Source organism: Phasianus colchicus, chromosome 4 (genome assembly GCF_987193195.1).
Source record: "Phasianus colchicus chromosome 4, bPhaCol1.hap1.1, whole genome shotgun sequence".
Taxonomy (NCBI): Eukaryota; Metazoa; Chordata; class Aves; order Galliformes; family Phasianidae; genus Phasianus; species Phasianus colchicus.
Window position 1 is genome coordinate 16,505,547 of NC_143439.1, and position 25,678 is coordinate 16,531,224.

A 25,678-nucleotide genomic window follows, 5' to 3' on the forward strand; every position below is an offset into this window, starting at 1 on the left:
ACCTTGTTGTGTCTGTGCATCACCATATGCGTGGCCCACAGTACTGTGTTGATTCATCCGAACAGAACTTATGTTCCAATATCTACTCAGGCGTGAAATCTCCTTGCCCACTGACTTCAGAGACGACTGGGGATGATAGAAGGCCCGTGACCACCAGGTCAGGCAGAGCGTTGGGAATTCTGCAGCACTGTGCTGCCCACTAAGCAAGCCTCCTTAAACACTTTCAGTTTTGTTCTTTTCTCACTACGAAAAATGAGGAGCTGTAGCACTATGAGTGCTGAACAGAACAGAAATTATTCAGTTTTGCCTTTTCTTTCTGCAAGGGCTCTTGCTTTCTAATTTAGTGGGTGAATTTCATTGAAGCATAAAGTACGATGTAAGTGGATGATAGGTACTGCCACATCCTTGAGCTGAGGTTAGGTTTCCTTTCTCCTGAGAAACCAAGATGCTGACATGCCCATGACAAAGGAGTAGAAATACCCGTTGTCAGTCTGCTGGAAAAAGTTTGTTTGGCAGCAGTATGAGAAACGCGAAACTTTGCAGATTCATTTAGAGCCACTGAGCTTCACACCAGGCCTATATGGCAAACTTCTGCTGGCACAGCTCTGTCTGCAAGTGCTGTGATGAGGTGTGACCCGTGACTGACATAGCTGTGCCAGCAGAAGTCCCTGCTGTAGATGCAGTTATCTGCAGAAGTGCGCTTTTACTGATAGGGCTTGTTTTCGTTTTTAAGGGTGTTTTTCCCTGTAGTGGTGGTGGTGTCATTGCCAGCAAAGCACCTTTAGGGCGTAAGGAGTTGGTGTGTCTGGCTTGGAGGGGACACCACCAGCCTGTGCTCTGTGCGGGCGGCTCTCCTCTCCCCGCCCCAGGTATCAGCACCTCCGGAACGTCTGCAGTAGCAATTCTCTTGCTGAAGTAAGTGGTGTTATGACTGCTCCTTGTTTTCTTTCCTCACAAGGATCTTTGTAAAGCTTCATTTCGGGCGATAAGCTGGTGGTTTTTTTTTATTGTTTGGATTCTGGCTGTTTTTCCTTACTGGTCTTGCTTTTATAAAAAGCAGGGCAGGCTTTGCTCTGAGCCTGCCAAGCACAGCAATATTCAGCTCTCACACCAGTCCTGCAGAAATCAGCCAGAACACCATCCCAACGCGTCTGTGGACTGTGGAGGTAAAATGAAAGGGAGCCATTGGAAAAAAGTTAATTAATTTGCACACTGGGGTGAGTCTTTACTTAATTTAAACCTAAAGCATTGCAAAGAAAATCTTACATTGAGGTAGGTCTCTGCAGCTGCTGTCTTCCTTGTTCAGAGTCAGTGTGCGCAAATGGGGAGGTGCTTTTTCTTTTTTCTGTGAACATTTTGCTTTCAGTGGTAGCATCGGTAACAAGCACAACTCTTGAGCAAATTTCCTGTAACAGAACAGAACTAGTGCTAGATCAGCCTTATGGAGACTTTTAGGTTGCTGAAGTTTAGAAGGGGGGATGCATACAAATAAATGGTTTGCTTTCTGGGAAGAGATCTGTGAGTTCAGAGGGCCTGTGAGGCATTGGGTGTCACCTGCTCTGCAGGGCTCCAGGAGCCAGCATTATGTTGGATGTGTTGTTAGAGAGCATAAGACAGCACTCGAGAGGCCTTTGAAAACTAAGTTAAATACCTCTTATGCATACCTTCTGAATCTAATTCAGGAGGATTTGCTGTGGATTTGCTACTTAAAGTGTTAAATACTAAGCCTCTGCTAATATTTTTTAAAATTCAGTGCTTCTTTTGACAATGGCCTGTAACAAAGCTCATGTACTTGTTAACTGCTTCGCTTCCTTCAGTCTCACAGAATATTTCTTCTGCCTTAAGCAGATTAATTAGAGCTGTGAAAACGTCCATGGCTCTTGAACATGCGGCCACTCTCCTCTGCATTTATCTGCGTCCCACCAGCAGCACAGGCCAGGGGAGCGAGCTGCCTGGGTGCTCCTGCCTGAACACATTTGCCTTGTCAAGTCTTCCATCATTCCAGCCAATTGCGTAGAAATTGCGAGTAAGCCTAAGAGCTGTGAGTTCTCCCCCATTTATCAGGTTGTAAATTAACTTGGGTGTCAAAATGTGCAGGCTATTTTGAGAGACAGCTGCCTCAGCCGAGCTGACTGCGCCGTGTTGGTGCCAGAAGGGGAAGTCCTGCTTTGCTCCCAGCCCTGACACGTGTCGGACCCTGTGCTGAACCAGTTTCCCTTGCTCACCTGGTGGCAAACAGATAAACAGCATGGGAGGCAGAGGCTGCCGGGTGCTGTTAGATCATCACGAGGTACCGTGTAACTTCACCTATTGGGCAAGCCTTTGGCTCTCATGATTTGTCTGCACAGCTTCTGCATCTCATCTGTACTAATAAAAGCAGAGGGTGTTTTAGGACATTTCTGTATCAGTTGACAGCATTTCTGCACATTAAAAGACTCGTGCATCTCAGGTCTATGTCAGTAAACTTCACGCATGTACCTCCCATCTCCTCTGAAAACAAATAAGCAGTTCAGAAGGGACAAAGCCAACTTTCGAGTATCCTGCAGGAGATGGCAGAAAAACTCTGTATGCAGGGGTTTCACTGGGTCCATTCGTGCCTCTTTCAGGAGTGCCTTGGAGTAGACCTCGAGGTGCAGAGGTGGCTGTAGGGTTATAGCAAAACACACAGCCTGGTTTTGCTAGAAGCTTAGCAGACTCACAGAAATGCAGTGAGATGGCACTGTATTGGATGTGACTTGGTTCCTGTTATTTGGGAGATAACATCTTCCAGGTTAGCACTGAAAACAACAACAGCAGAAAACCATCTGAGATTATTCTTAAGGAAAAATCAAATGCATTGGAGGAGAATCTCATCTGAGAAGTTGCTCTGGAATCCTGTTAACCAGAACTTTTTCAGTCACTTGCACATCTCTACCAGAGGATCAAGAAGTGATTACATGGTGTTCAGACACTATTAGGAAACTTTCCCTCCAGGTTTCAGAAGATTGTCATTTAAAATATGATTAAAGATAGGCAGAAATGCCTTGTATGATGTTCTCCAATCAACAATTTTTTAACACCTTCCCTTAAATGGTATAATTGATTTAGACAAAAATTCCACAAGATAAAGAAAAAGCAGCTATGAACAATTTCGGATACCACTTGTGCAGTCAGTGGACACAGATTTTGAAGTTAAACAAGATCAGCACCCAAGGCTGAGCAGCAGAACCCCATTTAGCCATTGCATGCCATGCAAACAGCTAATTTAACCAAAGCTTGTAACCTGCATATGTACACAGGGAGCAGATAAGGTTGTGTGTTCTCTCTTACTTTGGCATTTCCTGATGTAAATCATTAATGGCATTGTATGATTGCATGGCAATGTAGCTGTTCATGCTTAGCATTTAGCTGAAGGATTTTATTGTCTTTCTGCTTGCCTGTTAGGGATCTTTGTGCATAATATTTTCTCTGGGAAAGGTATATAAAATGAGTCTAAAAGGGCTGTAGGACTCTCAGCATATTTCCTGGGAAATGAGGTCTGTGGTGCAGTTGTATGTTTTAAATAAAGTTAACACTGTGTGTACATTTTCTGCAGGCAGATTTCACAGATTTACAGCACTGCAGCACAGTCATGTTGACAAAAGTGTTCAGACAGCCATAGGCTAGGAGAGGAGTGAAATACTTTTTCCTTTTTTTTGTCAAAGTAAACACATTGGGGAACGTGAAACACTGCCACTTGGAGCAAGTGCTGTGAGTAGGGCTGGGAGAGGGAGGAAGAGGGGCGATTTTTGCTCATTAATTCTCTGCTGAAAGCTGTATGAGGCTGTCTTATGACATTGATGGTTAAAAGTGGCAGCATCAAAAATAGTCAGCTCGAGCTCAAAACAGTAGCAGGCTGGCTTCTATTTGGGTAGGTCCATGGGAACTCTCATGCAGCTTTACTTTTTCCATCAAATTATCTGCCTTGCCTACAGCCATCATCAGTGCTTGTTCTAGGGGGAAGAGTAGCTGGAAGCAGCGAGACTGACATGGGAGTAAAGATGCCAACCCCATAGAGTGAGCAAACCCATGCAGTCTTGGAATTGTAGTCTTCTTGTCCTTTTTTCTTTACCCATTTGCAACTTGGTGGTTAGACTGTTTTCAGGCCCGAACCACCCAATCCCACAGTCATCCCTGCTGATGAACAGGGAGACTGAGGTGAAGCAGGTTTGGTCATTACCCTACGTGAAGAGTAGAGGAAAACTCATTGTGCCTGCAGTTAGAAGCAGCAGGAATTTTTGCAGCTGGGAAGCCAGAGGCAGCACTTCTCCACAGAGCCCCAGGCCTTCGTCCTTCCTGATGTACACACAAACACGGGGTTTCCAGAGGCCAATGTGGGCAGTGGGAACACTGCCTTCGAACCCTTCATCCTGGCCATTAGGTCTTCCACAGACATGACTGCGAGTCACAAGCTGTCCCATTCCTGCCTGTGGCCACTTGCATTGGTGGTCACCTCAGGAAGCGAGGCTGAGAGGGAGCTGTGTTCTGCTTGGTGATGAACGTGCTGCATCTCACAAACAGAAGGCATGCATAGCCTTCACCTTTCGGATCACAGAACAGAAAAGGGAGCTTCATCCAAGGACATTGTGTATTGGTTTTAAGACATTTTAACAACTCTGGGGACCTGCTTTACTGACAGATCATTCTGAAAGGGAGGTTTTTATGGACAGCTAAGGAAAGTTTTGTGAAAGCTGATAAATATGCCCTTTTGGTTACATTTGAAACCCACAACACGTTTGGAGCAGTAATGCCAAGCGACCCCCTCTTCCTTTATTCTTTTGACTGATGTCAGGATTTATCCAATATAATTTTTTCAGGTCAGCAGATTTTACAAGTGTGAAGAAAATTACAGAAACATCCACTTTTGGTCAAGCTGTTAATAATAGTCAGGATTTGTAGACTGTACTTGAGTTTGCTGTTTACCCTCTAGGGCAGCTGAACGAATTTATTGGGTAGCTTTTCAGGAATGCTTCCATCTGACTGAACTTCTTTGTGACTTCTAATCAAAAATTAGTTTTGCTTTTTTTCCTTCCCAATAAATCAGTGTAAAAGCTCTCTCAGAAGGCTCTTGCATTACTTTGAGTTCTTAGAGAAGCATGTTGAGGAATACGTCCTTCTCCGGATTTCTAGCTATTCTTTTCCCACACAGTACTCATAGGAAAATTGAGGAAGGAGATAAACAGAAAACTTACTTTGTATCTTTTGCTGGGTATTATGATCATGTGTTCTGTAAACAACAGAGTGGAGAGGTCTTGCACGTTTTCAATTATGTGCAACTGTTCCTGCTTCTGGTGCTCACCATGAAGATTTTTCTCATGGCCAAAAAAGGTATTTGAGTGTTTTCCATGGAAAGGCCCAATTTAAGCACTGCAGAAACATTTCTCTCTTCCACAGAAGTTGGGGAGTTTGCTCTTGTGGGTTGGAGGTGAATGGATATCCAGACTTGCTTGGCCCACCTACCTTGTGTTACACTTGAATGAAGTTCATAAGCTTTCTGATGGCTCTGGGATGAGAGAGTCTTCCCAAAAGAAATGTCTTTGTCTTTCTTCTCAAGCAGCCTCCACATGTGGGGAATATCTTTTGTCTTTCTTATTGCTCTGGACTTAGAGAGCTGGAGCAGAATTACAGTGCTGGGAGGAAAGTGTCATGTTATCACCTGGTCTGGTCGTCTGCAGGGAGAAACATGGATAGGAACAGCTGCCAGTGCTGTGAAACTGAGAGTGTTTCCTGGCTTTTTGGAAGGGGTTTGTTTGCTTGCTTCTTGTCAGAGCATGTATTGGTATGCACCACTCAGTTCTTGCACAAATGGCACAGGCTGCTTCTAAAGAGAGTTTCCTGCTGATAAAGACGAATGTGAAACTTAAAACACGTTTTTGCAGCACAGAAAGGCTGAGTATTTGTCCAAAAACTGTTCTCTTTAGGCTAGAGAGAACAGTCCTCTTGACATTTTGTTAGACTAGAGGAACTGACAAGCCCAGGGCAGGGAAAGGCCAACTGGGGTAGTGGTGAAAGTAATTCCAGAGAACTGGTGATACGTCCTTACTGGCTTCCTCTATACCTTTAAAATTCAATTTGTATTTATCCTGTTACATGAATTTACAACTGGCCCTGGAAATGGGAGAGAGCTAGCACAGGATGAATTATCCACCCAGAAGAAATTTCCACTTGTGAACGCCTTTCCTCTAATCCCCTTTTGTTTTGGAAAGTTAAGAAAGCAAAAGGAAAACAGGGCTAGGCAACTTTTCACATGCCAGAATACAGTGGAGTGCCAGGGTTCAGGCTGTCACATAGCTCTTGGCTTGCATTTTTTCCTTCAGACAAATTAGGTCTTACCACTGGGAGCACTTAAATCTTCAGATATATTTTTTTTACCTGCGCAATGACCTTCATCCTCCTTCTTAAACTAGGGTGAACACTGATGAAGGAGGGGAGCTTGTCAGATATAGTAGGAATATTTTGAGTAGATGAGAGAAGCACATATACTAAGTATTTAAAACCTAGACTGCTATAGTATTCCTGAATCTGTTATCTGTCCCGTCTGTGTACGTTAAGTGCTTTAGATGCTGCTTCTGCAAAGCAGTGGTATGTATGCAGTGCAGAGGTGAGCGATGCTTGGTAGGATCGATGTCCTAGGTTGAGCTTCTTTTCTTTAACTTCTTTTAGAGATCATCTTTTTTGCAGGCTTATACAGCAGTTGAGTATTTGGATGCCCTCACAACTCAGTTTGTTGTCACACTGTCAGTTTTATGGCTTGCCAGTGGCTTGTGTTGCTCTGAATCCATGGTGAAGGACCGTGACCAAAATTCATGCATGATGAGGACAGAAGGGATCGTGCAAGGAGGTTTTCCAGACACGAATTTTAGGCACTTCCTGAATCACTTTCTTGTGTGCTCATATGTTAAACAAGAACAGAAAACTGAGTTGCTTGTAACACTTCAGCGAAAATTGCCAAGGGTATTCCCTGATTAGGTAATTAATGTCAGATGAAATCCCTTTAGATGGCAGAACAGAGGAACCACCCAAATTTAACTTACCTTTTGGCAGAGGAGTGAGAGGAATTGCTGTTAGCTCTTGGCTGCACCCCTTGCTAGACAACATGTACCACTGGGTTCAGACCCATATTCACTTTGATAGACCAGGAGTGAGCATCACAGTGGTCATTCTGGGCAACAGAATTAGCCTTACACTAATTCTGACTCAGAGACCAGTATGCAACAAGTATTGGGCAGCATCTTTACCCACTGGAGATCCCAGCTCTTGTACATATTGTTGCAATCAGATTTTGTGGATGCTTGTAGCAAGTTAACCTTCAGATGGGTCAAGTCTAATTTTTTGCTAGATGGGAGTTACTTGGTCTCAAGAGATATCTTGGGTTATTGTTGGCATAATTTCTCATTTTCCACCATTCTTGGACACAGCTAGAAGAGTGTATGTTAATTGTTTACCTTGCTTTTAAAACTAAATTTAGTATTTGGAAATTAAGTATGGTCTAAGTGTGCATAGAAAAGATTTGAAATACTGAATACAGAAGCCAAACTATTTTTTAACACTTGAATAATCATGCTTTTTTCTGGCTATCAGGCAAACTTTTTTACTACTTCAGTTAAAAATGTAGAGTACATTTCTATACACCCTGTAAAGAAACTAGTTTATGCCTAGAAAGTGCTTTATTTTTTAAAAAATCTCTTTTATTTCTCCTTCTCTTTTGGGCATCCTGGTGCAACATCCTGTGGCTGGGTGAAACTAGACTGCAGTCTGAAAGGGCCACTTTATTCCATCAGTGATTGCAAAATGGTTTCCACTATTGGTTTACTTTTTTTTCTTTTGGCTTTTACTTTTAATCTTGTCTGTTTGACTAGTCAAAATCTACCTGTAGCGGAACAGGGCAGGCCTTGTAACTTTAAAGCTGTTTGAGGCATTCTTTCTGGTGGCAGATTTCCACGTTGTTAATTATTTCTGCAAAGAACAGATTGTGAGAGATAAGCTGCTGTTACCTTCCTATGGTATAAGGAGAGTAGCTGAAGTGCTGCCGGGCTCTGCTTATTTTGTTAATGCATTGGCAGCCTACCACGTAAAGGTTAAGATAGCATTGTAGCCACGGAAATAATCTCATTTATTCTTTTCTCCCAGCTCAAACTTTCTTTGAAGGATGAAAGGTTGTTGATGATTGGACTTGTGTTTTAAAGAAAGGGATAAATGTTTATTGAGCAGATCACTTCAGAGTTGCTGCAGTGGAGTGTGCCAATTAATAATTCTGGTGTAGTTTTGCTCAAAGGACAGATCGATAGCTGACTTCTCTCCAGGTATTGATCTCGAGGAGTTGAATGAGCCAAGGTGTTGGTTCAGGGCAACCTGAACAAAGTCTTTATTTCTAAGTGAGTGACTGAATGAGCCAAGGTAGAGTATTAGTTTGTCAACAAAACAGTCCCTTCCCAGAGACTCAGAAGGACGCTAGGAAACTACAGCACTTTAAACTTACTCAGTGCTCAGTTTTCCCATGTCCTTGATCCTATCAGTGTCACACTGGAACAAAGAACACCTACTGCTCTAAGTACACCACTGCTTTTCTTCTGTGCCCACCACCCAGAACAGCATTCAGTGCTAATGTTTGCCACAGATCAGGCTGTCACAGTGGCTGCTTCCTTTCCCGGGCTCCTGATGACTTCAGCCCTTAATCCTTTAAGCCACTCTGTCCTGTATCTCATTAAAAGACCAGCACTCTCCAGGGGATGGGGCAGCACTGCAAATGGGTCACTGCTTCGTACTGGTGGGGGATACTTCTGTAAATAAACACAGTCCCTCTGGGGGTTCCTGGTGAGATTTATTTACTGGCTGTCTGTTGAAACTGTCTTCTTGCCCTGTAACAGATCCAGGCATACATTTCTGGTGAGCACAGCTTTACTTTGAGGAGATACCTGCTGTGTGTTTGCATGTAAACTTGTGCCTGAGAACTCTGCTTCAAGTTGCAGGTATAAAATGCATTCACAGACAATGGCAGGTATTGCTTACTGTACAACTAGATGCACATCCTCAAGGAGTCATGTCCACAAAGAGAGGTAACAGGCTGTTTCTCATAGGGCAGAAACTGTTCTTTGTAAGTGAGAACTGAAACGTTAACACAGAAATTAAAATAACTATTTGGTGCTGTGTAGTACTTCCGTGAAGCAAGCAGTTCAGCTGTTCTTGTAAAGGGGGCTGTGACACAGAGGAAAAGGAAGGGTGGAAACCTGCATTTTCTTGTGTTACCTGTGATTTAAGAAAAGCCTGTCTTCTTCATTTAAAGGAGCTGAGGGAACAGGGTGTATGTCAGTAGGACAATTAGCATTTCCATCAAGTGCCAGTTGGCTCTGAAATTAATAGGATACTGCTAGCTCCCCCCCCTTCCCACTCCTACATTTGGATCTTGATGCTTTTTTCAGGGTTTGCTGTGACTTTCTCTTGGTTTTGATACTTCTTGCTGAAGCGATCACGTGAAGCCCTCTGGGGTCCCATTGCCATTGAAGTTACTGTAGGCTGCAGTGCCCTGGGTATTTCCTGTGTTCTGCGTTCCCTCATGCAGAAGAATTTAACTGTACTCAGACTTGGGCTAGGTATGGAGGCAAGTAATGCTAGGGATAAGCAGGGGGTGGGAAGCCTTGCAGGATGCAGTTGCTGAACACCATTGCACCTAGCTGTACATCTCATTTGCTTGCCCATAGAGGCTCAACAGCCCATGGGCAGCAGACCCACGTGAGCAGAGCCAAGCACTGATGGGCCTGCCAGGCACAGGCAGTTCTGTGCTGGAAGCGAAGCAAGCCGTGTGGCTGGGGTGGTGCAGAGCTGCTAATGAACAAAGCGAGGATTGGCTGTTAAACAGAGCATGTGAAACTTGAATAGCCTCCCCTTGCTGAGCCTAATCTAAGAACCACATGGAATAAGAACTGAAGCAAGATTTGGACAAATTCCACCGTATTGTTGCTGTGCCGGTTGCTGACACGGCCTTGTCACCACGCTTTGGGGTTTGCTAGTGGGTGGGTGAGTGCGAGTCCGAAATCCTGGCAGTGTCTGGCAGAGCTGCCAACAACCTGGTGAGGCCTGCAGCACTTCCCAGGCTGTCAGCCCAAGACAGCAGTTAGCCCACCGAGATGCCTCCTGCCAGGTTCAGTGCTGGTGGGTGTCTGAGAGTTCCTGCTGACTTCAAGAGAAGTGACACTGCTAGGAGGGGCAGCAGGCATTCACTCCCTTCTGCTTCTCAGCACCAGGTCACCTTCTGACAGGGAAAAGCATGGTGGAACTAGTCATCCTCTCAGCATCAGGATGAAGATCCCACAGTTTATTCTTCTGCTTCTTTTGCACTCCCCTTACGTGGGTGCAAGATTGTGTCAGCTGTGAGACAAAGCTTCACTCTGGTCCTTGAAGGAATTTTGCCAGAGGAGGCCTTGGTAGCTGTGAGTAAGGCCAAAGGAAGGTGCTTCTGAAGCTTGTTTAGTTGAAATATTTTTTATGTCTAATACCTATCTTGATCATGTAGTGGAGGTTAGAGATTTGGTGAAATGTTCAGCTCGTAATGGCTGTCAGGACTTCCTACGACTTTCAAGAAGTACTGGAGGTAGAAGCAACAAAGGTATCTTAACAGTCATGAAGCAAATTTGTTTGCAGATGCATATGACTGATGTGGTCCAAAAAAACCATCTGTATTACTTTGCTGGATTTTTCACTACATTAGGATTTGAGAAGAGCAAGCAGATGTAGCTTGCTAACAGCGTAACATAAGCAAGCTCCTGTCTCACCCCCAGTTGGAGCACAGATCATTTAAAAAAAACAACCTTGTGCTGAGGTTCTGTCTATAAGTTACTGTTGGAAGCAAAGTAAATGTTGCTACAGACTTGAAAGACAGAAGTAAATGACCTTAAATGCTGAGGGTTACCAAAGTTCCCTTGGCTTTACACTTTTCCACTTTTTCTGCCATAGAAAAGATTGCTGATGAGTGGAGGCGCATAGTCCTACTGAGTTAATGTAGAGAAGCCCTTTGTTTTGCAGAATCAGTGTGCCATCTCATGAGAAACAATTTTCTTCTGTGAGGGATAGGAAAATAAATACATATTTTTATAGATTTATATAAAGTTGTTTTTCTTTTCAGTTGCTTGTGTGGACTGCATAGTTTGTTGCTAGCTCCATGGTACTAAGCTTCAATTCTTAGTTGTTCTTACTTAAATTTAATTTTGACTTCAGATTTGCTCTTTTGCCTTGGGATTTTTTCCACTTTTTTTTAAGCTGTCCTCCTGTTGGTAGGACATTTATGCGTGTTCAAGTAGCTTCTATTTATTTTGATAGCACTTGCAGAAATTGTTTCAAACCTCAGTTTTGGCAGATGGCTAACAGAAAGCTTATTTTTCTTTCAATAAAAAACATGGTGAGGTATTTTAATTAGTTTCACCAATAATCTCTATTTCCAATCGGATTGCTTGGAATAAGAAATTGAAGAGAGTCTGTAGCTCTGCTGACAGAGTCACAGCACTTGTTGAACTCTTGGTGGAGGTGGCTGAACACGTTCCTGAAGGATTGCACAAGGAGAAAATTCAGATCCAAGTAAAGACTGTCACAAGTTCTCCATGCATGTTTTCTTGCTAGTATTTGTACTGGACATACTGATAAACCTTAACATAATACATCTGTACGTGTACTATCAGTTATGTTTTAAACCCTCATAACATACCATTAAGCAATCACCCTATTGTTTTTTATTTTCTCCTCAAAATAAGTCAATTTTTGTCTTTGTGGGTACTGGCTGTACTTTTCTTTCTCCTTAGGGAGATGAAACTGCTGTCTGACACTCGTATGAAAACGGAGTGAGCTTATTACAGAGCAGCAGCCTTCCTTTATACACTTTGCAGCCACTTATTCCTGTTCACAAAATACATAGATTAAAAATGGCTCTGCTTTGCAGCTTGTGATCCAACTTTCCAGTGTTAAATAACGTGTATATACACACACATACACACGTACATCCTGGGCTTGTCAGCCAGCAAGGTTTTGAATCCTGGTGAGGGATCACCATCTGGAAGTGGACAGTAAGCTGTTCCTGTGCAGAGGAAGGAGGAATGATTCAGGGCTGTCTGCTGGATAGTTTTCAGGATGCTTTGGCAGTTTGACTCATGTATACACGCAGACTGAAAATCACAAAGAATGTCACTCTGCTGGAGGCCAGGGTTTTGAGTAGTACCACTGCATCCACGAATGTAGGGCAGCAAGGAGATGAAGTTACAGCTCTCTTCTACTTACTTCTCAATTTCGGCCCTTATTACATATAGACAACTTATTTATGCATTGAGTTACAAAAGAATGTAAATGGAACAACATTATAGTAACTATCACGTAAGAAATGCCTCTTTTAAACTCTCCGGGGAAGAGCCTATTTTGGAACAGCACACAGCTCTGAGGGACTTTGACCTATCAAAGTCCTTCTGTGACACAGATGCCAAATAATCTGGACAGCTTTATGCAGCGTGTCTCTTTCCAGTGAACATATGTTAATCCTTCTGTGTTACGTGGTGTATTTACCTTCAGAGGAAGAGATCTGACTTTACTAAAAATGATACAATTTGTAGGGCTGCCTTCAGCTTCTCTCTTGGGGAAGTCATACTTAGTAATTCATACTGCTAACTACATCTTCCTTATCTTGTGTCCTCTACACCTTTTTAACTTGAGAAGATCTCAGACAGATACAGAAGAGCAGTGCTCTTTTCTGTTGTTTCCTCTTATTTTTTTGTTACCCAAAACGTCTCCTGAGAGTAAAAGCCTGCACTGCAGTAGAAGCCTGCTTGACGCTTCCTTCCTAGCAGACCACACTCTTCACATCTCCCCTGTTGTTGCTACGTTATGCCTTTTTTTGTTGTTTTAGTTGATAATCTATGGACTATGGTCTCAGATACAGATTTTCTTTATGCACTGTTGAGGTTAAAGTTACATTTTTAGTGAAGAGCATGCTGTAATAGCTTCAAAAGCTTCCCAAGGGAATTCTTCGGAAGAAAAGGAGTCAAGGATTTTTTTTTTTTGACCCTCTTCAAAAGAAAAGAAACTGAGTGCACATGTCCTGCTCGCATCACAGCCCTATTAACTGAGTTTCAGCAAAGGCCTCACTGAACTCACCCACAGCTCAGGCTGACCCAAACCTGTGCTGCTTCTGTCCCACTTTCTCCTTTTGATGATGCTGGTGCTCATCCAATTCTGGGGTTAAATGATGCAAGGAACTTGGTCTTGCTCCCTGAAGGCTGAGCAAAAATAGATTAGGATTTTTTGGTACTGGTTTAGTTCCAGGACAAGCAGAGAGGGAGATGGGAACCAGCGGAGCTGGGAACCCAGGCAGAATTCGTTTTTGCTTCAAAAAAAATACATGCAGTGGCTTTCAAGTCTAGCTTCGTGTTGCTATTATGCCGAAGAAACAAGCATATTTGATTTAGGTTTGTTTTCCCTTTTCTGTAACTGTGGAAATCACATTGATCCTTGTTTGACTCACAACTATTTCAAAATAACATTATAGTGACTAACATCTGAAAAATGTGCGTGGCATTTGACTCGCAGTTCAGGGCTCATTTCATTGGAGGGCCTCCGACTGCCACAAATTGCTTTAAATTGGCAGAGCTCTTCTCATAACAAGCGATATTTCAACATAATTGAATTGGGTTCCCTTCCCAAGAGGAAGCAGTACTCCCAAAGCTTTCTGGAGATGTCACCCCATCAGTGGTCACCTCCTGGCCCACGGGCAGGTATGGTTGCTCATGGGGTGACTCAGCCAGCCTTGCCGTGAAGGCCCTGGCATGTTTGTTCGACTTCTGCCTGGTGAAGACGAGTGGACCTGTGGGAGTACTTTAGGGAGCTTATAAACAGGAGGAAGACTGACTTTTTACTTGAGTAGATAGTGATTGGACAAGGGAAAATGGTTTTTAACTAAAAGAGGGGAGATTTAGGTTAGATGTTAGGAGGAAAACTCCTTACTCAGAGGAGGGTGAGGCACTGGCACAGGCAGCCCAGAGAAGCTGTGGATGTCCATTCCCTGTGTATGATCAAGCCAGGCTGGAAGAGGCCTTGGGTAGCCCCATGTGATGGGTGGCAGCTCTGCCCAAAGTGATGGAATGGGAATTGGATGGGCTTTGAGGTCCCTTACAACTCAAGCCAGTCTGTGATTCTATGACCCAGCAGTGGTGCTGCCAGCCCTGCTCTGCTCTGCAGGGCTGCTTGGCAGCTGGGGCAGCCCCCCAAGCCACTTGCAGGCTGTGATTCAGTGCTTATGACAGCAAGGTCCCACAGCTGGACCCCGCCTGCCCAAGCTGCCGGCCATCTGTGTCTGGCTAGCGATGAAACGGCAAGCAAACAATTCATTCGATACAAGTCATTCCCTGCTTGCCTTTTTAACTGGCAAGGTGCCTTGAAACTCATAGGAAGCAGCCGCGTCCAAACCTTTGGCCAGCAGCGTGCAGCGGGGTGGGTGGGTGTATTCCATGTGTAGATAGACTGAGATTTCAATCTCTCTGGGTCTGCTATTGCTATAACATTATGCTGAAGCAAATGGGAATGCGAAAGCCAGGTAAGTACAGTCCATATCACAGAGCATTCACTCAAGTACTGTTTGGAAGCAAAGTTTGTGATGCTGCGGTTGTCCCAGGGCCAGATGTGGGAGAAATAGGGTTTGGTTTCAGAGACAACAGATTAGGAAGCAGAATGAGGATCTGTCCTGGTTCAATTCAAATACTTGATGATTAAGACTTAAAGTTCCCAAAAGCTCTCTCCTACCATAAGCCCTTAATCCTTTGTTGGTATTCCACTTGATTTTCACCGCATAGCCTTTCAATTCCCCCCCTCATAATCCACACTGTGCCTTACGGATGAAATACATGCTGCCAGGTAATGAAATCTCATTTTCTGTTAAAGGATCATTGTGGGTAATCCTGTGACAGTGACAGGACAGTGTTACCCACTGCAAAACCAGCTGGCTGCTTTTTGGTATGGATGGATTTGCTCTCTTTGTGCTGTGCCTGAATCGTTAGGGCTGTGGTCCTGCTCTGGACTTATATCCTGTAAAATCCCTTTGTGAGGCCAGGGGCTTCTGCACGTCTGTGTGTTTAACAGTGAAAATAAATCCTGTGAACACGAGAACAGGAAATTTAGGACTACCAAAGCACAGTCTGTACCTGTGGCTGTGTTGGGCAGTGCTGCTCCTGATTTTAGGATTTAAGCCTTTCAGGTCTGATCCTAATGTGTTTCATTCATCTCCTCAAACTGCATTGCTGCAGTCGAGCAGTGTGAGCAAAGAATCCTCTTACGCCACAGCTCTTGTTGCCATTTGACTTCACCTGTAAATAGCAAGCTGCTATGATTAGCACCATGCCTTGTGTCTGTCCCTGGAAACAGTCTGAATTCAGCATGGATGGGATTCCTTTGCATGGTAATTGGGGAGCAAGGACGTAGGCCTTTAACTGGGACCGCTCAAGAAGGGCAGCTTTTCTGTCTCTGTGAGATCTCTACTGGTTGAAAAAACAGCAGTGCTTTAAGGTCAGCTCACAAAGGAGATGTGTGGTTTTCAAAGAATCACAGAATGGTTGGGTTGGAAGGGAGCTGAAAGCCTACCCAGCCCCTACGTTGTGCTGTAGGCAGGGCTGCCCCACAGTTTAGCTGCCCAGGGCCCCATCCCACCTGGCCTGGAGCGCACCCAGGGATGGGGGAGCAAGCACAGCTTCTTTGGGCAGCTGTGCCAGCACCTCACTGCCCTCTGAGAAAAGGATTTCCTCCTAACACCTAACCTGAATCTGCCCTCTGTTAGTTTTAAAACCATTCCGCCTTGTTCTATCACTATCTGCCTGTGTAAAAAGTCAGTCTCCCTCCTGTTTATAAGCTCAGGTTTTTGTGTTTGGGCAGTTGGATGAGCTGAAAAAACCTTGGATGAGTTTCCTCAAATTCTTCTTAGGTTTCTGCCTTGTCAGTTCAGCAAATCAAACCAGTTACAGTTATTTTAAGTTATTCACAGTTATTGGAACCCATTGTAAGAGAGACACGTATGAGGAAAAAATGCATTCTGGAGATCAGCTGCTTTGGATTTGTGTAAAATTGAGGTTTGTGTAGTTTGTGTGCCTGTGGAGGAAGGGCAGGGGATGAGAAGACTGATGACGACAGAATTCAGCTAATCTTGTGCTTTTAAACCAAACAACTCCCCTCCCCCTAAGAATTCTTAGCGCAATGGTCTGATGAGGTATGGAGGGGAACCTCTCTGTGTCATCCATAAAGTGCACAGCTTTTGATTTCTTCTGCTGAAAATCTGGAAAGTGAGATCATTTGGATGTGTGTGTGCAGGCTCACCCTGTAGGCACAAGTACCTGGACAGTTCAGATTTTGGATTGGGCTGAAGCCCCATTTGTATAACTGAGAAAGGGAATTTTACCCAAACTTATTTTGGATCTCCCTGGCCATTAGGAGTAAAAAGGTCTTGATTGATACTGAGCTTGGAAAAGCATAGAGCAGAAAAGCTAGGTGGTTAATGGAAAAAAATAAGAGCTAATTCCCCTTTTCTGTAAGTGGATGGAAAAGGAGGACTTTGCATGTTGAAAATAATTGCTGTAAAAACGAAGTTTTTTCCTATGAAAATGAGGTGAGGGAGAAGTCTGCTCAAGTGGATGAGTGGAACGCCATCACCTTGTCTACGCCTTCTGCACACAGCAAGTAACACAGTGATGATGTAGGTCATGCTTTGGTCTGGGATGTAAACTATTGGAGAGGTACAAGGGAACACTGCAGAAAACCAAACTTTGTGGGGAAAATGCCTTTTTCCATTACAAGTCCATTTTCTGCATTGGTCTGAGCACCTGGAAATGCTGGAAATGACAAAATGTTGCTAAGTGACAGGCGGTCACGGTTCTCATTGTCTTTCAGACTAACAGTGATGCCAAAGGAAAAATATGATCCTCCCGATCCTCGCCGAATTTATACCATCATGTCAGCAGAAGAGGTAGCCAATGGGAAGAAGTCTCACTGGGCTGAATTAGAGATCTCGGGTGAGTTGGTTTGGGTTTGAATTTTAGTTTGGTAGGGTTTTTGAATTTAAGAGCTTCACAGCCCAAGAACTGCATCAGCCACTCTCAGGTAGGGGATCCTGCAGTGAGAACAGTTTTTCTACATTGAGAAGAAGCGTTAATTAACTTACCAGATTGCCTTCAAGCTTTCGTGTAAAACATGAACTGAGACTGGGTGTGAGGTCTTAGCAGCACGTTGATGTCCCAGACCTCTATCTCTGTCTCTACCCTCTTAACCAGGAGCGTCAGGGAATTGTTTAAGAGCCGCTTGTGGATGAGATGCATGCAGATATCTTCTGCATGCTTCATTGAAGTAGCGGGGTATTCTCATTTCCCATATGGTTTGTTTGTAATGGTTGGAGGGAGTAAAGCTGACTGAGGTGCTTGGTTTACTTTTTTAGGTAGAGTACGGAGCTTAAGTACGTCCCTTTGGTCACTGACGCACTTGACTGCTCTACACCTCAATGACAATAATCTTACTCGCATTCCACCTGATATTGCCAAGCTTCATAATCTGGTTTACCTGGATCTGTCATCCAACAAACTCAGAAGTTTACCAGCAGAACTAGGAAACATGGTGTCTCTCAGGTAAGAGAAAGCATTTGGGTTAAATTTCCAAAAAAAAGTCTATATTCTGAGGTTAAGATGAGATTTTTTTACTTGGATTCATTCTTGTTTACTAACTCTATTCTTCAATTTAAAACCTGAGAAAAATCAAGGTTGATACAAATGTTCAATTCTAACAATTACTTCTAGTTTTATAATTCTGTTTTTCTCCACAGATACCTGTCCATAAGTTGGGTAGCGTTCTGCTCTGAAACATTCTCACTTTGAGGCTTTGTGATTGCCCACTGTTAAAATAGTGTCTGATTTTATTTTGCTGGTTGTTTGTTGTTGGGGTTGTTTTTTTTTGCTTTGTTTTGTTCTGTAGCGTTTTGTTTTCCTGATGTATTTCAGTTGTGCTTCGACAATTTGCATGTCTTTGTGTAACACAAAAAATTCAGGGTGAAAAGTGCCATCTTTGAAAATGAGCAGCATCATGCTTCAAGAGTTTTCTTCTGAAGTGACACTCATCAAAAGCATTTTTTGTATTGTTGCAGGGAATTGCTTTTAAATAACAATCTGTTACGGGTTTTGCCTTATGAACTTGGACGGCTCTTCCAGCTACAAACCCTAGGTTTGAAAGGTGAGTGAGTTCTTTACAGTTAAATATTTCTCAGAGTTCTCTTGACTTACTGAGGGAGTTGGGCTCAGAAGCTTTGTGCATTACCTCAACATTTTCTTACAGTTTCAGATATTAAGCAGCAATGACTAACCAGTTTGGAAAATAATGCTTTTTTTAACGGTATTAAGCTGCATTATGAACCTATTTTAAATCCATAAGTGCATCGACAAACCCCATAACTTACTCTATTTATTGATTGAGGTGAATTAAAAAAAGAGAAGTCTTGTGTCTAGCTATTTCTATAGCATCTGTTACCGTGGTATTCAAGAGTTACAAGCTAAGCAATCTAAATACCTTCTGGGTCAATTTGTCTGTTCTCATTATGGGAGATTTTCTTTTATTGGAAAGCCTCAGGAAAGTCAGGCAGCTAATCACCCAGTTGTTCTGTGTTGTTGGCAGGCAATCCTTTATCACAAGATATTCTCAGCCTCTACCAAGATCCAGACGGAACTCGAAAGCTACTGAACTACATGCTTGACAATCTAGCAGGTGACAGACCTACAAATCTTGACTGACAGAAATGGTTTAAAAGCATGCGTGTCTGACCGTATTTGCCACTAAAGCAAGAAAGTGAACCACAGAGGGGAGAGCATTTTCTAACTGCTTTTGTGTTTTTGTCAAGCAGTTCTAGTCATACACACGCACACATGAAGGAAGAGGTTCATATATATATATATATATATATACATATATACATATACATATACATATATACATATATATATATACTTTTCACAGGTTACCCAGCCGGTTGTTCTCACTGCGGTTTGAAACCCTTCAGTTACCAAAAGTCTTCCTTGCTAAAGCCATTTGAATACTTTCCCTTTGAAATTGTAACACAAGCAAACACAAGCAGAATGTCAAACTCAGAAACGTGATTCTGATTAAGAATATCCAGTACCTGTGTCATGGTTCTGTAACTGAGTTTTCTGTTTTGCCACTTGATCTCTCATATGGTAAAACAGAACAAACTTCTGCCTCTGCTCTAAGTTTCCACAGATGGAATTTTAAATGGTCTTGGGGTCTGCTCACAGCTGAGCTTTACAGTGTTTAAAATAGCCGTGCTTTGAGGTGGCACATATTATGCCAACTCATAGCAATCTCCAGCTTTGTAAATTGAGAGTATGCATTGCAGAAACGATGGATGTACGGCAGAGTTCTTGAGGAGGGGAGTATATGATGTCTAAACCACTACAAGATTTACCTCTTCTTTCTGAACAGTATTTTCAAGGTGCATGTGTATATCTTTGTCTCCCAGGGAAGCTTAAAAAGGCATGGGGAATTGCTGTTGTGAAGTACAGTATGGGACATTATTGTTCATTCATGAGTTTGATTTAGACTTTGCATCTGAATTAATCATTATTTCTTTGTGTTGCTTTTATTTTTAGTTCATCCAGAGCAGCTGCCTCCAAGGCCATGGATTACTTTGAAAGAACGAGACCAAATTCTGCCCTCAGGTAAAACTGTGGTTCTTTTCCCTATGTTCAAATAGTGATGTGCTGAAGAACTTTTCTTTGGCTTTTTTTTCAGAGTGGTCTTCTGACTTACATGGATCAGATGTAAAACAGCAATTTGTGTTAATTCATATTAAATAATTAACACGTCTGTGCTGTAAATACCATTTTTGTAATTCAGATGGAATGCTGGTCATTTCTTCTTTGTGTTAGGCTTTTTTATATTATTTAATTTCCTGGTCACCGATGTCCAAGCAAAAGAATAAGCAAAAGAATATTTTTTTAAAGTCATTTCACAGAAGTAGCAAGAACTATAGCACAACTGCATACCATGCCATATCCTAGCATAGGCAGAGCAGGGTGAGACTTGGAGAAGTCCGTCTGCAAGAGAAGAGACAGAACGAGTGGAACTGAAGTTAGTGTAACGCCCTCTGTTGTTGATTTTGATGAAGTTCACGAGGCAATCTTCAGTCTACGAATCCAATGCCTCTTCCCCTGAAGTCTTGAATGTAACCCTCAAGAAACATCCAGGAGCTTTTGTAAAGAACAAAAATGCTACTACTGTTATAGCAGAAGATCAAATTAATAATCAGCAAGGGCGATTTGGAAATCCTCTGGATTTTTTTTTTCCATTTTAGAAGCCCAAACTGAAATCAGTAGTGTGTTAGGGACGGTGACACCATAGTTAAGATAATCTGTCTGTTTTTTAAATTAAAGAACAACAAATCAGAAAAAAAAATAGTAAGAAAGGGGAGAGGTACCAAATGTCTTGCAAGTCACCACTGCATTGAGTTCTGCATTTCCATTTTAAAATCCTTAAGAAATCAGCATCTCACTGCAGTTTTTTATCCAACTTCCTTAGCACAAACACAGTTTAGAAGCCGCTAGACAACACTGCATCAGCTGAGTGAGCTGCGGGATATTTCATGGTAAAAACTGCAGTAAGCCAATTGGTTGTGAATGGCATGAAATCAGTTGTATAAAATTGAAACAACTGAGCAGCAATATTATTTGACTACAAACAGAAAAAGTACAGCTGTGAGGTAACCTCACAGTGAAACCTCACTTCTTTTTCTGCAAGGATGAGCAGTCTTGTTGAAAAATTAAAGAGAGTTGAGAATTTTGTACGTGAAAGAAGTGTGTTTCAGTTTAAATTATCAGCTGCATGCTGACTTTTTTCTTCTTTAATGTCACCAAATAATATATAAAGTGCTTGCTCATTCATTACTTCATTTCTCTTTCTCTTCCTTGCCCTCATCCAGTGCAGAAATGGCTGTTCCTTTCCATCTCCAACCCCCAGATCTGGAGAGATGGTTCCTAACTGTTGTCTTCCTTCCTTGATTACCAAAAGAACTAAAGATTTAACTGCAAAATGGGATTGCATTGCTTTGCTATGTGTATTAAGCAGTCTCATTTTGGTAGTAATGCTGATTATTTTTAGGAAGAGTTTAGCCTTATGTGATAACTCCTGGCTCAGCGGGGCCTTTGTTAGTCCTGTTCATGAAACTCTCAGTGGAATAAGCCCACGTGCATTCAGTAGGCCCTCCAGAATAAGCTGTACAAGATTGAGTGTTTTCACTCTGCAAGTTCAGCATTTGTTGCCTTCAGAGATTGATAATATTTCCTTTTCTTTATTTCTTTCTAGCTTCATTCACAGTTATGTGTTACAACGTGTTGTGTGATAAATATGCCACCCGGCAGCTCTATGGCTACTGCCCATCCTGGGCACTGAATTGGGAGTACAGAAAAAAAGGAATCATGGAAGAAATTGTCAACTGCGATGCAGATATCATTAGTCTACAGGTAACTGGAAAATTATTTTTCATTAGAAACAGAAAATGCCACTGTTCCTGCTTGGTATAGAAGTTAGCATCTCAAAAATAATCTCACTAGAAAACAAGGGAATTGGCATGTCAAAGTTAAGTATTGATTGTCATTGGTACATGTATACCATTGTTATGAAAATTCCATTGTCAGTGTTCAGAGCAGTTGAGTACTTCTGCCTTTAAACTGATACTTTGGTTTCTAAGCAAAGTCTGTATGAGTAAAATTCATGCACAAGAAGAGAATATTTATCTCAGTGCAGAAACCTCAAGAGAATATCTTGGAGATGAAAAGTTATTACAAAGAAAATGTGTTGCTACAGAACAAGGAGAGACCCTGCTGTGATAGAGCTCTCAAGGTTAAATATTAACTGCTGCCACTACCTGTCATCCTGCACAAAGTTTTAATCTAGGACAGTATCCACACTCAGATGTCAAAAGCAGCAGAGTAATCTTCAAAGCACACCTGTCACTTTCCCTTTCAAGGGGATTCCAGGATATCCAGGAATGCATATCTGATTCCATCAGTCCATTAGTCGAAGAAGTGACATGACTTGGACAAACAGAAGCTTTTGACTTTGGTGAGGGCTTCTGCTTGCAAGCCAAGACAAGCAATAGCTGTCACACTGGAAGGGTTTACTTGACTTTGTTAGCCTAAAGTATTTGTGTTCAATTTTAGGAAGTGGAAACGGAGCAATACTTCACTCTTTTTCTGCCAGCCTTGAAAGAACGAGGATACGATGGATTCTTTTCTCCGAAGTCACGTGCCAAAATCATGTCTGAGCAGGAGAAAAAGCATGTGGATGGCTGTGCAATATTCTTCAAAACTGAAAAGTAAGAAACAGCTCTTCTTAAATACATCAAAAGTAATTTAATTTAAGTCTCAAAGTCTCCTTCTCTCAGTGGACATCAGTGACAAAATTACTGTGCTATAAAACAGAGGATGAAGTTCAGTACCAAGAATGATCCTCCTTCTCCTTTTACTGCCCTGACTATTTGCAGCAGGCCTTCCCTTTTTTTTCATGCTGTGAACAAAGCTACAACTTGAGGAACATGAAAGTTGGAGGGAAGGTAGTATGAGTGAAAACGTACAACAAATATGTATGTATTTGTTGGCTGATATAATAAATAGCTCACCTTCTTTACAAATTCTGCCTTGCTCAGCAAGTCTCACCTCTCTAAGATTAATGTTTAAAGGTCTTTAGTCTGGCTTAATCTTCTGGTATTAAAAGTTGTATTGCTGCCACAGGATCACTGAATACTCTGCTGTAATGTGGTTGCATTATTGAACATCTGCTCTATAGAGTTACACTGCACTAAAAGCGTCAGACAATTGGGAAGGCAAGAGAGGTGATGGCATTCACACTATTCACACTTCTTTTTTGTGTGAACTGCTCATGGAGCCATACCTCTGTTGTACCACATGGGCATCCTTCTGACTATTCCCTCAGAACAGATGTCAGTAATTAGAATGGAAGCTTCACAAAGCCTCAGCTCCCTTTCAAAGCTTTCATTGTTTCCAGAAACAAAAATATTCCATGTGTAAAATTAGATGAACTGGTTTTGAATAGAGGATGTTAGTGAAAACCAACAACTGGTGTTTTTAAACCTTGATGCTGAGGAAGGGGATATACCAAATTGCTTATTACATTTTGGCTCTCACAGTAAGAAAAACAGAAGATATCTGTTTGTTTGCTAATAATTGTTATGCTTTTTTCATTATTATTATTTTGTTAGAGGACAGAAACAAAAAAAATCCTTTCAATAGGTACCTTTCAGTTTGTCCTGAAGCGAGGCACTTTAAAGCATCCTAAGTTTGGAAAGGAATGAACAAAACTGATGGTGATGGCTTGGGGTTAGAAAGAAGCTGTTTTTTAATAATACATTTGCCCAAAGCAAAAACAAGCCTTTAATTATCAGGTTTTTTTGCCTACAACACTCCAGAGCTGGTGCAGTAACCTCTGTACATTGCCTTGAATAGTCCTCTCAGAATGTGGCATGGAAACAAGTAGACATTTCCTGAACCTTAGATATCTCATCTTCCAGAAGAGTACTTTACTTGCCTTACTTGGCTGGAAGAATAATTCTTAGAATTGTTTCTGCTTTAGGAAATGAGAGAACAAAAGGAACGTGCGTTATCCTGTCTTGTAGGCTTTGTCCTTGGATATGGGTTTCCACACAGCTGTATGTCACACATGTTTACATGTGTTTCTGTTTGTTTAATCAGATTTTCACTGGTGCAGAAGCATACAGTGGAGTTCAACCAGGTGGCAATGGCTAACTCTGAAGGTTCAGAAGCTATGTTAAATAGAGTGATGACGAAAGACAACATCGGAGTTGCTGTGGTGCTAGAAGTGCACAAAGAATTATTTGGAGCAAGTAAGTATGAACATGGTTATCTCATAGATTGACTCTAAGTTTCACTTGAAGGCATGACCTACTCCGTAGCTAATGCATCTCTGTGTAATATTCTTGTCATTGGCTGAGGTCACCAAATACTTGCAAGCAAGCAAACACTGTTCGCTGTGCTAATTTGAGAAAGGGCGGCCCATCGGTGGCTAGGACAGGACACAAGTGACTTGATTTCCTGTCCTGGTTGTGCTTTCATCCAGATGCCCAGCATTCAGCTTTCTCCTTTCAAACTTTTGTCTTTGTTTATTTAGAATACTAAATTCTGCTTGACAATTTAGGCTTTTTCAAGGCCATTGTGTTCGTATGCCTATGCTCTTACCAGTAGTTGTTGCTACTGCTCAACTTTTATTTTCCAGTCTCTTTTTTTTTCCCTTGACTGAATTCTTCCATCCTCCCCTAGTGATTACATGACAGCGCTGAGGTTCTGATGTGGAAGAGTGATATTATCCAGTATCTTTGATGCCACTTGATTGACTGGCTGTCATACTTTCATTATGTTTGATCAGATGTAGAAGACAATTTCAGGATACTTAGAATTGCCATCCTGCTCTGTCTGTACGTCTGATCACTGGTTTCTAATACATACTTTTCAAAGGAGCAGGATGTCCAGATTGCAGGACAGCAAGAAGCTGCCTGTAACTTTATGCCACACCTTTCAGAGTATTGTTTCTCAGATAAATAGAATCAGCAGCTGTAGTATTTTCAAACAACTAGGTTCATGCTGCATTTTTTTGAGCAGGTTTGAGTTTTCCCCAGGGGAACAATTCTCCATGCTGCAGCAGCTAAGAGTCAGGAAACTCTCTTGTGGTGTAAACATTGAGATGTGTGATTTAAAAGTCAAGTGATAACCACCTTCACTGTGAAATTCATAATGCTCCTTAGTGACTACACATTGGGAAATGTTATTGAGAAAGTCTGTCCTAGAGATGTGGAAATGAAGAGAAAGGTAGAACATTCAGAGGATGCTAAGAAAAGCAGTGAAGCAGTAAAGAAGGAATACAACTGTAATTCTGTTGGAGTTTTGGTGAAATAGTGTAAAGTAACAGTGGTTCAAGTAACACTTTTTTTCTCAGCAGTGAAAGTATATCTGTCTCCTGGTGTGTGTGCCTTCAAGTCCTTAGGTATTTACACCCTGATCGTAATGGGGGAGAAATCTGCCATGTTCACACAGTCAGCCTTGTCACTGAAAAAAGTGTATTTCTCTGTCTAGGTATTAAATCTCTTCATGTGGACAAACAGCTGCTCATTGTGGCTAATGCCCACATGCACTGGGACCCCGAATACTCAGATGTGAAACTCATTCAGACTATGATGTTTGTCTCAGAACTGAAAAACATCCTTGAGAAAGCCTCAAGCAGGCCTGGTAGCCCAACAGCAGATCCTAATTCTATTCCCCTGGTGCTTTGTGCGGATCTTAACTCATTGCCTGATTCAGGTAAGGCTGATTACTGTGTCTTAATTTTTAACTTAACCTTTTTACATTCCCTTTTTTCTGCTGAGGGACACTGATACCCTCAGTACTGCTCTGGGTAGGTGTTGTGGAAAGCTTTCTTACTAACAGTTGTTTTCCAAAATTTGAATGAAGAAAATGCAGGTCCCCAGCTGTGTAGCTTGCTTTTCATGATCTGTTGTACTCTCTAGAGAAGTTAGTCGTGCCTCAAAAGATTCATAGAGAAGCACAAATAAATTCTTAAATAAAAACCAGTG

The 25,678-nt window shown here is 42.2% G+C and overlaps 1 protein-coding gene across 4 annotated transcripts in view; it reads left to right on the top strand.

The window, feature by feature from the left end:
* The window catches only part of CNOT6L (CCR4-NOT transcription complex subunit 6 like), a 34,374-nt gene that overhangs the window by 1,724 nt on the left and 6,972 nt on the right, over window positions 1-25,678 (top strand). For 2 of the 4 annotated variants that reach the window (XM_090138780.1, XM_031607567.2), the window contains exons 2-10: window positions 16,918-17,039; window positions 17,459-17,645; window positions 18,158-18,243; window positions 18,682-18,771; window positions 19,671-19,739; window positions 21,382-21,539; window positions 22,239-22,393; window positions 23,787-23,938; window positions 25,182-25,406. In XM_090138780.1, coding sequence (XP_089994906.1) covers window positions 16,928-17,039; window positions 17,459-17,645; window positions 18,158-18,243; window positions 18,682-18,771; window positions 19,671-19,739; window positions 21,382-21,539; window positions 22,239-22,393; window positions 23,787-23,938; window positions 25,182-25,406 — 1,234 coding nt within the window. In that variant the 5' untranslated portion in view covers window positions 16,918-16,927. Of the gene's footprint in view, window positions 1-944; window positions 2,291-16,917; window positions 17,040-17,458; window positions 17,646-18,157; window positions 18,244-18,681; window positions 18,772-19,670; window positions 19,740-21,381; window positions 21,540-22,238; window positions 22,394-23,786; window positions 23,939-25,181; window positions 25,407-25,678 lie in introns of those variants that run through there. The other 2 variants (XM_090138779.1, XM_090138778.1) reach the window with 2 other exon arrangements.